Genomic DNA, 12644 nt, shown 5'->3' on the forward strand with positions numbered 1-12644 from the left:
AAAGCCGTCCAAGATTGCTGCCCGCCATGCGTTCTACCACAGGAACCAGGCAGAGGGGGAGTCAATCAACAACTACACCACCGCCCTGCGACAGGCTGCAATGCACTGTGAGTTCCGAGACTTAGACGATGCCCTGATGGATCGAATCGTCTGCGGGGTCCGGGACATCCATCTGCAACGGCGTCTCCTAGCCAAGCCAGACCTCACGCTACAGAAAGCCATTGAGGAGGCTGTGGCCTCAGAAGCTGCTGAACGCTCCGCTCAGGAGATCCGCAAGTCCAGCAGCCTGCGTCTTGCTAGGGAGCCCGTTCCGGTGCATCATGAAGAGGCCAGCAGTGAGGAGGCATCCTCCAGTGAAGACGATGATGTGCACCAGACAAAGCGGGAGCGCAGGAAGTTCCAACAGAAGTCCAAGGGCCAACCGGAATGTGCTGGCTGCGGAGGCAACCATTCCCGTGCCAAGTGTCGATTCAGAGACGCCATCTGTAGGAGGTGTTCCAGAAGGGGCCACATCGCTAAGGTCTGCCGATCGGCTCCGTCTGACACCCCCCCTTCATCGACTCGCAAGTCCAAGTCTTCACTCCAGTCTGCCAAGGAAAGTTGTTTCGCTCTCACCAACTGCCGCTGCCCGTCTGGAACCACGATTGGCCAAACCGACTCGCCTACGAGACGCAAGCTGAACGTCACGGTGCTCATTGAAGGAGCTCCATGTGACATGGAGATCGACACCGGGTCTGCCCTGTCCATCGTGTCATGGAGCACCATCAAAAGACTGGTACCCAGAGTGTCCAAAAGGCAACTCGACTCTCACCGCGTACACCTGAGAGACTACCAGGGAAACGACGTTCCCGTGGTAGGCGTTGGCCGGTTCCGGATCGCCTTCAAGGATTTTTTGGGCCTGCTCCGGTTGGTGGTGGTCGAAGGTCAGCGGCCAAGCCTCCTAGGGCTAGACTGGTTTGATGCCCTCGGCCTGGAAGTCACCGGCATCAACTGCATCTCTAACGCAGAGACTGAGGGTCTGGTCAAAGACTTTGCCGAGGTTTTTGACGGCACCTTGGGCCAATATACAGGTACGCCCATCTCCTTTAGCCTGGATCCACAAGTCGCCCCCATCAAGCTAAAGCCACGCCGGGTTCCCTTTGCTCTCAAGGCTAAGGTGGACGAACAACTGGACAAACTGATCGCCCAAGGAGTTTTGGAGCCGGTTGACCACGCAAAGTGGGAAACCCCCATCGTCACGCCTGTCAAGCCAGATGGGTCGGTGAGAATCTGCGCTGACTACAAGTGCACGATCAACAAGGCACTTCAGCAGCACGCTTATCCGGTTCCTGTTGTCCAACACCTGCTGCATTCCCTGGGTGAGGGTAAGGTCTTCGCTAAGCTGGACCTTGCCCAAGCCTATCAACAACTGCCAGTCGATGATGCCACTGCTGAAGCCCAGACGATCGTCACCCACCGGGGGGCATTCCGTTGCCGCCGGTTGCAGTTCGGGGTGAGTGTGGCTCCTGGCATCTTCCAAGGCCTTATGGAGCGTCTCCTGCAAGGGCTTCCGGGCGTGGTACCATATTTTGATGACGTCTTGGTGTCTGCAGACTCACACCAGCAGCTGTTCGAGCGCCTCCGTGCCGTGCTGACCAGGTTCCAGGAGGCCGGGCTCAAGGTAAAAAGGGAGAAGTGCCAGATCGCCGTTCCACAGGTAGAGTTCCTGGGCTATCTTATCGATGCCTCCGGTCTTCATCCAACCACAGCCAAGATCCGCGCTATCCAGCAGGCCCCCACTCCAAAGAACAAAACGGAGTTGCAGGCGTTCCTGGGGCTGCTGAACTTTTATAACATGTTCCTGCCCCACAAAGCCACAGTGGCTGAGCCTCTTCACCGACTCCTTAGCACTAAGACGCCTTGGGCCTGGGGTCATCGGGAGACGGCGGCCTTCAACGCGGTCAAGGCTCTCCTTTCTTCGGACAGTGTGCTGGTACAGTACAGTGAATCCAGGCCGCTGGTCCTTGCCTGCGACGCCTCACCTTTTGGCATCGGTGCTGTCCTTAGTCACCGTTTTCCAGATGGAAGAGAAGCACCGCTCGCCTACTTTTCCAGGACACTATCTCCGACGGAACGGAATTACAGCCAGCTCGACAAGGAGGCACTGGCACTTGTGGCTGGAGTGAAGAGGTTCCATGAATACCTCTATGGCAGGACTTTTGACCTCATCACTGACCACAAGCCACTCCTGGGCCTCCTCGCCGGTGATCGTCCAACTCCACCGGTCCTCTCACCACGCATGCTGCGATGGACTGTTTTCCTGGCTGCCTACCACTACCGGCTCATCCATCGCCCGGGGAAATCGATGGGCCATGCCGACGCCCTCAGCCGTTGCCCTCTTCCAGCATTTGTGGAAGACCCGGCTCCAGCTTCATCGCTCCTTCTGATTGAGGATCTTCCGGAAGCGCCTGTATCAGCTGCCACTGTGGCCTCCGCATCTGCCCAGGATCGCACCATCAGCCGGGTGCTCAACTGGGTGTGGAGGGGGTGGCCACAAGGGCCCTTTGCATCGGAGTTCCAGCCCTTCGCAACCAGACAACATGAACTCTCAGCTCATCGCGGCTGTCTGCTGTGGGGAGACCGCGTCGTGATTCCCCAGGGACTCCGTCAGCGCGTCCTGGAGGCTCTGCACGTTGGCCACCCGGGAATTGTCAAAATGAAGGCGTTGGCTCGGTGTTACGTCTGGTGGCCTAATATGGACGATGCCATCACTGCCTGGGTGTCTGCCTGTCAAGCGTGCCAGGAGTCGAGGCCTGCACCACCGGCAGCTAAGGGACACACCTGGGAGACGCCAAAGACACCCTGGTCGAGGGTGCACATCGATCTGGCTGGCCCTTTTCACGGCCGGACTTTTATGGTAGTGGTGGACGCCTATTCCAAATGGCTGGAGGTCGCCCTGATGCCCTCCACCACTACCGAAGCTGTCATCCGGGTGCTGCGAGGCCTGTTTGCAACGCATGGGTGTCCTGATGTCCTTGTCTCTGACAACGGACCGCAGTTCACGTCAGGCACGTTTGAGCGGTATCTTTTGGGACTGGGCATCCGCCATGCCCTAACGGCACCCTTTCATCCATCCAGCAACGGGCAAGCGGAAAGAATGGTGCGCTCGACAAAAGAGGCACTGGCGCGCCTGGACCGGGGAGACTGGCATGAGCGGGTCGCCGAATACTTGTTCGTGCAACACATCACCCCTCATGCGGCCACAGGGAGGAGTCCTGCTGAACTGCTTATGGGCCGCCGCCTCAGGTCACCGCTCGACCGGCTACACCCAGACTTTGCCGTGGCTGAACCCCCAGGCTGTGCCAACGCACCACGGTCATTTGTCCCAGGAAACCAGGTCTTTGCCCGGAACTATGTGGGGGACATCCCTTGGGTGCCAGCCACAGTAGTGGGAGTCACTGGACCTCGCTCGTACCAGGTGGCACTCGAAGACGGACGCTTGTGGCGACGGCACATAGACCAGCTTAGGCGCAGGGTTGGGGACTTGGACACTACCGAGGTGCCCCCAACTGCGTTTGCGGCTCCAGAAGAGACACGTACAGATGGCGAGGCCCCACCTACACCTCCCTCGCAAACTGCCAGCGTGGAGCCGAACCAAGCCGTTTCAGAACAGACTCAGACCACTCCACTTGCGGAGGCTCCACCCACAGCAGCGGATCCAGGGGAGTTGGTGCCAACGCCACCTAGGGTCGCACCACAGCCTCAGCGAGAACTGTGTGGCCCTCCGGACTTGGCTACCAGTCCCCGGCGGTCTGGCAGGGTTTCCAAGCGCCCAACTTATTTAAAGGACTATGTTGTTGGACAGGTATCACTGTTGGTCTAAGTATGGGAAATGTAACCGATATGCTTTTGTGCTTAATGGAACCATTACGCGTAGTGCTGTATATAAGGAAACCATTACGATTGTAACTAACGCCTTATCTCGGTGGGGAGGGGTGTTATGTAGTCTAGTTTCAACCTGGGCCAACAGGGGGATACTGTATATAGTTTTCACTCAGGTCTGTAGATAGTTTTCACTCAGGTCCGCGGCAGTTATTTTAGGCGGGAACTCTGGGCTGTTGTGGTTACAATGTTGACAGCCGGCTGCCTATAAATACAGGCCGGCTGAGCTGTTCGCAGTCAGTTCTATTCCAGCTTACCAGAATAAAGAGCTACTTGAAGAAATCGCTGTGCCGGCTGCTATGTCAACCCACGACTTAACAATACCCATCCCGCCTCAAACGAAGAGACAAACCCCAATGCAGGATATAAATGGCAAATAGAGATAAAAATTCCAATGCAGTCCAGTGAAAATTGAGCGTGCTGTTTTCATATGTCATTAGTTTCTTTTTATATCCCATTTGTAGAATACTTTGTAAGTGGAATGGTTCCTTACCAAAGGGAAAAACGAAAGCTAGGATAACAGAAGCCTAGTTTTCCTCCTGATTTTTGAGATCGTCATTCATTATGGAATAGTTGGGAGACTGGAAGATGAGGTTTGATTTAGCAAGGAAGAGGAACAAAGGGGTGGGGGTGGGGCTCTGATCTGAGTGCAGAAATGCTCTTTCACCCACAACTAATTAAGGAAATGTAATTAAAACCCCTGCAATGTATCTTTGGTTACTTAGCAACGCCATTAGAATGCTGCTATCGCAGGTACAATGGACTTTCATTACATTGTGGGACAGGAATGAATAGCTCCATTAGTCACCAAAAATTGTGGTGCTGCTTTCATTGTTAACGATGAGACGCTGAGAAATGGCCATGCTTATAAATGCACACTCTTATATTGCCGATAACAGTCCTGGCTCTTGCATCCCAGAAACTCCGCTTAATTCTAATTCTACCTCACAAATTTGAATTCCGAGATGCGCCACACTGACTACGCATCAGCCAGGAAGCTGCAATAGGGGCTTTGGCCTGCCAGTGAGTTTCTTCAAACACAATTCAGAGTGTTGGTGCTGACCTTTAAAGCCCTAAACGGCCTTGGCCCAGTATACCTGAAGGAGTGTCTCCACCCCTATCGTTCAGCCCAGATACTGAGTCCAGCGCCGAGGGTCTTCTGGCGGTTCCCTCACTGCGAGAAGTGAGGTTACAGGAAACCGGGCAGAGGGCCTTCTCGGTGGTGGCACCCGCCCTGTGGAACACCCTCCCATCAGATGTCAAGGAAATAAGCAACTATCTGACTTTTAGAAGACATCTGAAGGCAGCCCTGTTTAGGGAAGTTTTTAATAACTGATATTTTATCGTGTTTTTAATATTCTGTTGGGAGCCGCCCAGAGTGGTTGGGGAAACCCAGCCAGATGGGCGGGGTATAAATAATAAATTATTATAATATTATTATTATCTTGCCCCTTTTTTCTAATTCAGGGGTAGCTAACCTGAGACCCTCCAGATGGTGTTGAAATCCATCTCCTATTAGCCGTAGGCAGCATGGCCAAAGGTCGGGAACGATGGGAGTTGGAGTCTAATAACATCTGGAGGGTCAAGGGTTGCTTCCTGGATCGTGTCCAAGCTTCCACACAATCACTTTTCCGCATTAAACATTGCAGCGTTGGCCACTCAAAAATGCTTTTATATACTGGTGTAAGATATGAATTTGCACCTGCTGAATGGATGAACTTGGGCATCCGTCTTTAGTGGCTTCCCAGCTGCAAGGATCCAAGAATTAGCATTTTGTGTCCAGGAAATTCCTGTGGCAATTGTCACTAGTAGTGAATCTTTGCACACTTTACTGCCAAGAGCAAAGGTTTGTACCCAGGATTCCCAGATGCACAAGGTTGCAGTGCTTCATGCAGCTTGGGAGAAAAGTAGGATATCGATACATAAATACGACAATGACAACAATGTATTTGGCCATGATGCCATCTTGGTCTTCCACATTTCAGCCTTAGGAATCCATCTAGAGCTCTGGTTCTGTTTTTCCTCTTTCATAGTTTAAGGTGGGGGGTAGAATTAATGGTTTGAAAGGTTTATTAGAAGGCTAGAATAGGAAGACATTTTTCCTTTGGTGTTCTGCTGGGTACCTACTGCTGTTTTGCAAAGTAAGGCAGGATGGAGAGAGGCTTGGCTGTTTGCTTGCTTCTGTCAAATTGGAAAATGGTGCGTTTTGTTGCTTCCCCCACCCCCACGGTGCTCCTCAATCCTATTTGGAGTTTCTGTGGGGAAGAGTCTTGCTGTGCTTCGACTATTATGTTGCAATGCGCATCTTGAGTTATGATGAGTTTCTCCGACTGGCATTTCAAAACGCTTATTCTTTTATAAGCCCATGGGGACAACCCACCTGCTTAAATAAATGTCTTTGGTGTTCTTAGCACATGGGGTGGCAACATGTGCATTCTGCACATGTTATGAATTGAGGTGTCCCAAACTATACGCTCAGAATAAATGCGTGCTCATATATATATTTTTTTGCTTTGTAAAATGCTCCTTGCTTCCAAGAAGTAAAGTGAAAGATCATGGGTATATGAAGAGAGAGAGAAAATAGTGTCTGCTCAAATATTTTCCTCTTGGAAAGGCGTCGTATGGAGAGAAGCCTCCTAGTGACTGTAGTAGCTGCTGGTTCTCAAAGCAGCTACAGGCACAGTTGCACCTTCAGATTGCACTTCTAAGCCGTCGCCTTGGCTGACTCTTTGGTTAAAGAGAGGACCATTGCACAGTACCTCACCGTTTTGCTGGAGAGAGCAAGAAAGTTAAATACTGGCAGGGGACATTCTGTTCCCATCTGGCAATTAATAGCAAGACCTTGAAGTGCTGAGAGTGTGAGTAGGCAGCCGAGGCGGCTTTCTCCTCTAGCATAAACATGCAAACGTTACCTGCTTGGCTTCAGGCTCTTTTATTCTAGAATATTCAGTGTGGACGCTTTGGTGGGGTGTCAGGAGTCAGTGTAGTATAGTGGTTGGCCTGCTAGACTAGGGCAGGAGAGACTGGATTTTAACTCCCCACTCTGCAGTGAAGCTCAGTGGGTGATCTTGGGACAGCAAACTACCTTGGAGAATGGGTGGCACGCTTGTTCTTGGGAACCACCTGACGCTCTTGACTTAAAAGCATGCTGTGCACATGGCGCTCAGTGTGTGCAACACTTACTTTCAATCTGTGCAACACTTGCTTTCAGAACCAGGAAGTGGGTAGTAGAGAAAGTCAGACTTCCAGTTAAAGGATCTAAGAAGAAGAAGAGGAGGAGGAGTAGTAGTTTGGACTTGATATCCCACCTTTCACTCCCTTAAGGAGTCTCAAAGTGGCTAACAATCTCCTTTCCCTTCCTCCCCCACAACAAACACTCTGTGAGGTGAGTGAGGCTGAGAGACTTCAGGGAAGTGTGACTGGCCCAACGTCACCTAGCAGCTGCATGTGGAGGAGCGGGGAAGCGCATCCGGTTCACCAGATTACGAGCCCACCGCTCTTAACCACTACACCACACTGGCTCTCCCAAGCCCTCACCTCACTTCATAAATTGAGAGCTCTTGGAGGACCTGGGGACTTACCTCTTCAAAAGGAACTGAAGGGCGCTGCATGTTGCCATCTGCTAATCTTTGTGTACTGTGTGCACCCTCTGATTTTTACCCTTTTTGTTTTCCACATCTGCTCAGGTAGAAGAAATTGTGGACGTTGGTTCCTTTGCCCCAGAAGATATTCATGTCCCCAAGATCTATGTCCATCGTCTCATCAAAGGGGGAAAGTATGAAAAAAGAATCGAGGTAAGTTTTAACGGGTTTGGGGCCATCCTGTGTGTTTGCCCATGCAGCCTGGGCACATTTGTGTTGCTTCTCTTATTTTGCATAATTATGGGTTTTGCTAGTTACAAGGAGTGATGCCTCCCAATCACGGGTGATACTGCTTAGCCACCTCTCTGACTTCTAAAAAAATTCAACACCCACCCACATACACCCACCCAAGCATATCTTTATCCTGAGGGGCTGGAAACTTGTTTTTTCCTACTCTTTTTTGAAAAAAACAAAAGCTGATAATCTCATCGGAGCTTGAATGTATAAGCAATAAAACATTTTTGTGCCTCTGTGGACCTCAGCAGACACCATGCCGTTTCCATATCCAATTATAAATGAAGGTTGAATCCCAATGCGACCCACTTAACAGAACGCATCCTCAGCACTTCATTAATTACATCTGAATTTCACTAAATAGCCCCCAAAATTGCAGCTGTGTCCAACATCCTTTGGTGAGAAAGAGTGGATGAATTCTGAGCTCATTTTTAGAATCCGGTTATTACCATATTTTTGCATTGGCAAGAACCCTGACCTGCCGCCCTGGGCTCTGGGGGTGCGAAGATGCTTGGCTGGTATGTTGTGTGTGGGCATGTGTGCCCAAGCATCTCTCAGTCTTTTAGCTTGGCTTATTTAAGTCAGCTGGGACGCGGGTGGCGCTGTGGGTTAAAACACAGAGCCTAGGGCTTGCTGATCAGAAGGTCGGCAGTTCGAATCCCCGCGATGGAGTGAGCTCCCGTTTCTCAGTCCCTGCTCCTGCCAACCTAGCAGTTCCAAAGCACATCAAAGTGCAAGTAGGTAAGTAGGTACCGCTCCAGTGGGAAGGTAAACGGTGTTTCCGTGCTCTGCTCTGGTTTGCCAGAAGCGGCTTAGTCATGCTGGCCACATGACCCGGAAGCTGTCTGCGGACAAACGCTGGCTGCCTTGGCCTATAAAGCGAGATGAGCGCCGCAACCCCAGAGTCGGTCACGACTGGACCTAATGGCCAGGAGTCCCTTTACCTTTACCTTTACTTAAGCCAGCTAGAGCTCTTGTCTCTGCAAGTGCATGCCTCTTCTCTGGAGAATGGGTGTCGTTTGAGTGACCTTGGTGGGGGTAGCCAACTTCAGTTGCTCCCAGCCAGCATGACAAATGGTCGGGAGTAACAGGATATTTTGGAGGGTACCCTCCTGACTACCTCATGCCAAGAGGGGATCCTTTGGAAGCCTGTTGAGCAGATAATTGTTTTTCGTGTTGCTGGTTGTGGGGCCAGGTGGCTGTCATTTCTTACGATTCTGTTGACCTATTATTAGAAGTGGTTTCCATACTGTTTTGTGAGGAACGCGGAGATTAGGGAAGAGCTGCGATTCAGAACTGGCGCTCATGATTTACATGCAAAAAGGTTCAGTCCATGGCAATCTCCAGCAACTGTAGAGAGAGAAACCCCTGGCTGAAACTCTGGAAAGCCCCTGCCAGTCAGTATTAACTGTGTTTTGGAGGTTAAAGTTATGTTTAAAATTTTGCACAGTGTATATTTTTATTGTTGGTAGTCGCTTTGAGACCTACCTGGTGGAAATAAATAATGTAAAATAATTAAAAAATAAACGGACCCATGTTGTGACTCCCTGTATAAGGCAGCTCCATGGATAGTTTGAATTGGGAAGGAACACCAGGGCAGTGTCTCACATCAATTTGCACACCCTCTATATAACCTGCCTCAGAACTCTTTGCAGAGCACAAGGGGTCTGTGGCAGATACGGAACCGTTCCTCAGCAGGCATATCCATAGGGAAAGCTTTGCCTGAACATTTGTTGTTGTTGTTGTTTAGTCGTTTAGTCGTGTCCGACTCTTTGTGACCCCATGGACCAGAGCTCGCCAGGCACTCCTGTCTTCCACCGCCTCCTGCAGTTTGGTCAAACTCATGCTGGTAGCTTCGAAAACACTGGCCAACCATCTCGTCCTCTGTCGTTTGTCGTCCCCTTCTCCTTGTGCCCTCAATCATTCTCAACATCAGGGTCTTTCCCAGGGAGTCTTCTCTTCTCATGAGGTGGCCAAAGTATTGGAGCCTCAGCTTCAGGATCTGTCCTTCCAGTGAGCACTCAGGGCTGATTTCCTTAAGAATGGATAACTGAACATAGAAAACTTGAAAAACCGACCCTTGTGATAAAACTCTTGTTTTAATGCTTTGGTTCCAAGGCAAGGTCCTAAGGGCATATGATGCAGCCACCTTGCTGAAGATAAGCAGATCAGGGTCTGACCGGTACCTGGACAGGAGACCATTTTGGAACCTCCATATATGTCAGTTTGAGCTCAAGGAAGGAAGGAAGGGAGAGAGATATATAATAAATAATTAAATGCATCTTACGTGTGCTGAACGATAGCACTGCTTACCTTTTCCTTTTGAGGCTAAGCATCAAATATTATTCCCGATTCTTCTTCAGCCCGATAGGTGGCTGGGTATAGATCTTCGTTACTGCATAGCCAAGCCATGATTGTTTTCAGTTTTTCTCCTGTTCTCCAGACCGGCTTCTCCCCTCTCTCCCTCCCTTCGACGCCACTCCCCCCCCCCCCCCGAACCTCGTTTTTAAGTGTTTTATATCGTCTAGACCAAAGTTACAGCAGGGATTAATTTTGGTCTGCTGAGTTTTGTAATCCTTCTAGGGATCTGCCTTGTCAAAACAGGCGATGGAACGGCAAGCTCCTCTGTTTACTGTCTTAAGAGTGAGAGTGCCTATAAAAATTGCATCTACCTTGGAGGCTCTGGGCTCGCTTCTTCAAACGTAAATTGGTCTTGGACGGAATGCGGTTATCCACCCGAGTGCCGAGTGAGGGTTCCAGTATAAAGCAGATTTAGCTTAGAGTGCCTGGAAAAGGAAGATAGTTTATCATATTAGGAGAGGAATAATTATGGCTGTAATATCTGGCCTGGCTCTGGCTGGGAGAGCAAAACATCCCAAGGGAAGCCTAATTCCGATTTAAGCTGCTATTAAACATATCTTCGCGTTTTCTTTATGCCTCAGTTTCAAAAGTGAGAAGAAGCAGAGACTTGGGCCAAGATGCAAGTCAGAGTTTTAGTTTCAGAAGCCTTGGTGCTTCATGGATACAGTATACAGTCGTACCTTGGTTCTCGAACACCTTGTGACTCAAATGTTTTGATTCCCGGACACCGCAGACCTGGAAGTAGGTGTTCCGCTTTGCAAACTATTTTGGGAAGCCATCCGACGCGACTTCCATGGCTTCCGATTGAGTGCAGGAAGCTCCTGCAGCCAATCGGAAGCTGTGCCTTGGTTTTTGAACATTTTCAGAAGTCAAACGGTCTTCCGGAACGGATTCTGTTCGAGAACCAAGGTACCACTGTATAAGCATCCTGGTAGCAGTCTGGCTGCTTCCAGGCTTCCACGTCCAGTTCTAAGATGCATGCAGGAGTGCCCTGGAGGGAGAATGTAAAGATGTGTAATTTCTCCCTCTCTCTTTCAGAAATCTGTTCTGCCAAATAAAAGCCATGTGCCTGGAAAGTGAAATAGGGCAGGGGTTTATTTAAACAACGTAGATAAATGAAAAAACTCTGAAGGATTTTTAAAACCACCAGTCCTAAGCAGAAGCGCTTCAAATGTACCGATTCCCCCCGGATGTTGGGGAGCTTATTCCGACTGCAATTGAAGTACTGAGCTCTGCTTATTGGGCCAATTCACATCTTTCCAAGCCAAGTCCATTTTTGGCTTGGGAGCTGCTGAATGTTTACTCCAGACTTCCTGTGAATTCATGCAAATGTGTACCGCCAGAGGCGTTATCTTCAGAAGAAGACGAAATCAGCGGCATTGCTGATTATTTATTATTAATTTTAATAAAGCACTGCTGCTGTTGCTACTTAGCATTCATTCTGTGTCTGATTCATTGTTTTTCTTGGTTTTCATTCTTTTTTCTCACTGATCTTAGAATTCTTAACTTTTAGTGCCTCATTCTGCTTCAGTTTCACACTTTTTAAAAAATAAAATAATTTTTATTAATTTTACAATTTTAGATTCATTACAACCACCATTATCACAAAGGAAAAAAACCATATAATTCCCCCCTCCTGTGACTTCCCTTAACTTCTTCTTCTGGTTCTTTAAATATATGCTTCTTCTGCTTATTTTATTCTACCTTAATATTGTAATCTTTAAATTAAATGTTATTATATCCTTATCATTTTTATACCATAATTCTTTTCACATTACATCTTACACTTCATTATTTTCCAATTATTACATCTTAGCTTCTGTGTTTGTTTTCTTAATTGTGTTTACTCAAACCCTGCTAGCGAGTCCACTTCTTTACAGTGTTTCTGTAAATACAACATAAACGGTTCCCAGTCTTTTTTTGAAATCTTTATTGTCCTTGTCTCTTAAGTTTTCCAGTTAGCTTCACCATTTCAGCATATTCCATCAGTTTTTCTTGCCATCCTTCTTTCATTGGTATCTTGTCGTCTTTCCATTTTTGGGCTAGTAATATCCTAGCCGCTGTTGTAGCGTACATAAATAGTTTCTTCTGCTCTTTTGGCAAGTCTGCTTCAGTTTCACTCTGGAAAAGGCTTCTTGCACATGTGGGTTCGGATAATGGGGAGTACCAGTGGTGGTGTCTTACCTGCCCTGATCCACCATTGATAATGTGTGTTTTTTTTAATGTCAGCCCTTCCTTGGGTTAGGAAGGAGTTGGCATGCTGTACGAAACGGTAACAGCAGATGGCAACCTGGAGCAGCATTTTGGTTTTGCAGCAGAAGCTGGAAGAGACTTTCCCTTAGCAGTGCTGCCTTGGTGAAATGGGCTTCTGTTGCTCAGGCATAACCCGAGGAAGGACCAGGCAAGTGTGTCGTTCACTCACCCAAAGGCTGTGTTCACAGCAGTTGGTTTGGGGAGGGTCCATATAGCTCAGTGTTTTTCTATAAC

General features: G+C 49.1%; 1 protein-coding gene across 1 annotated transcript in view; it reads left to right on the forward strand.

Annotated features, from left to right (window-relative positions):
- Window positions 1-12644, forward strand: part of OXCT1 (3-oxoacid CoA-transferase 1) — a 58555-nt gene that overhangs the window by 23730 nt on the left and 22181 nt on the right. The window contains exon 8 of the mRNA XM_028748002.2: window positions 7608-7715. Within this exon, the coding sequence (XP_028603835.2) occupies window positions 7608-7715 (108 nt within the window). The remainder of the gene's footprint in view (window positions 1-7607; window positions 7716-12644) is intronic.

Source organism: Podarcis muralis, chromosome 11, assembly GCF_964188315.1.
Source record: "Podarcis muralis chromosome 11, rPodMur119.hap1.1, whole genome shotgun sequence".
Lineage (NCBI taxonomy): Eukaryota > Metazoa > Chordata > Lepidosauria > Squamata > Lacertidae > Podarcis > Podarcis muralis.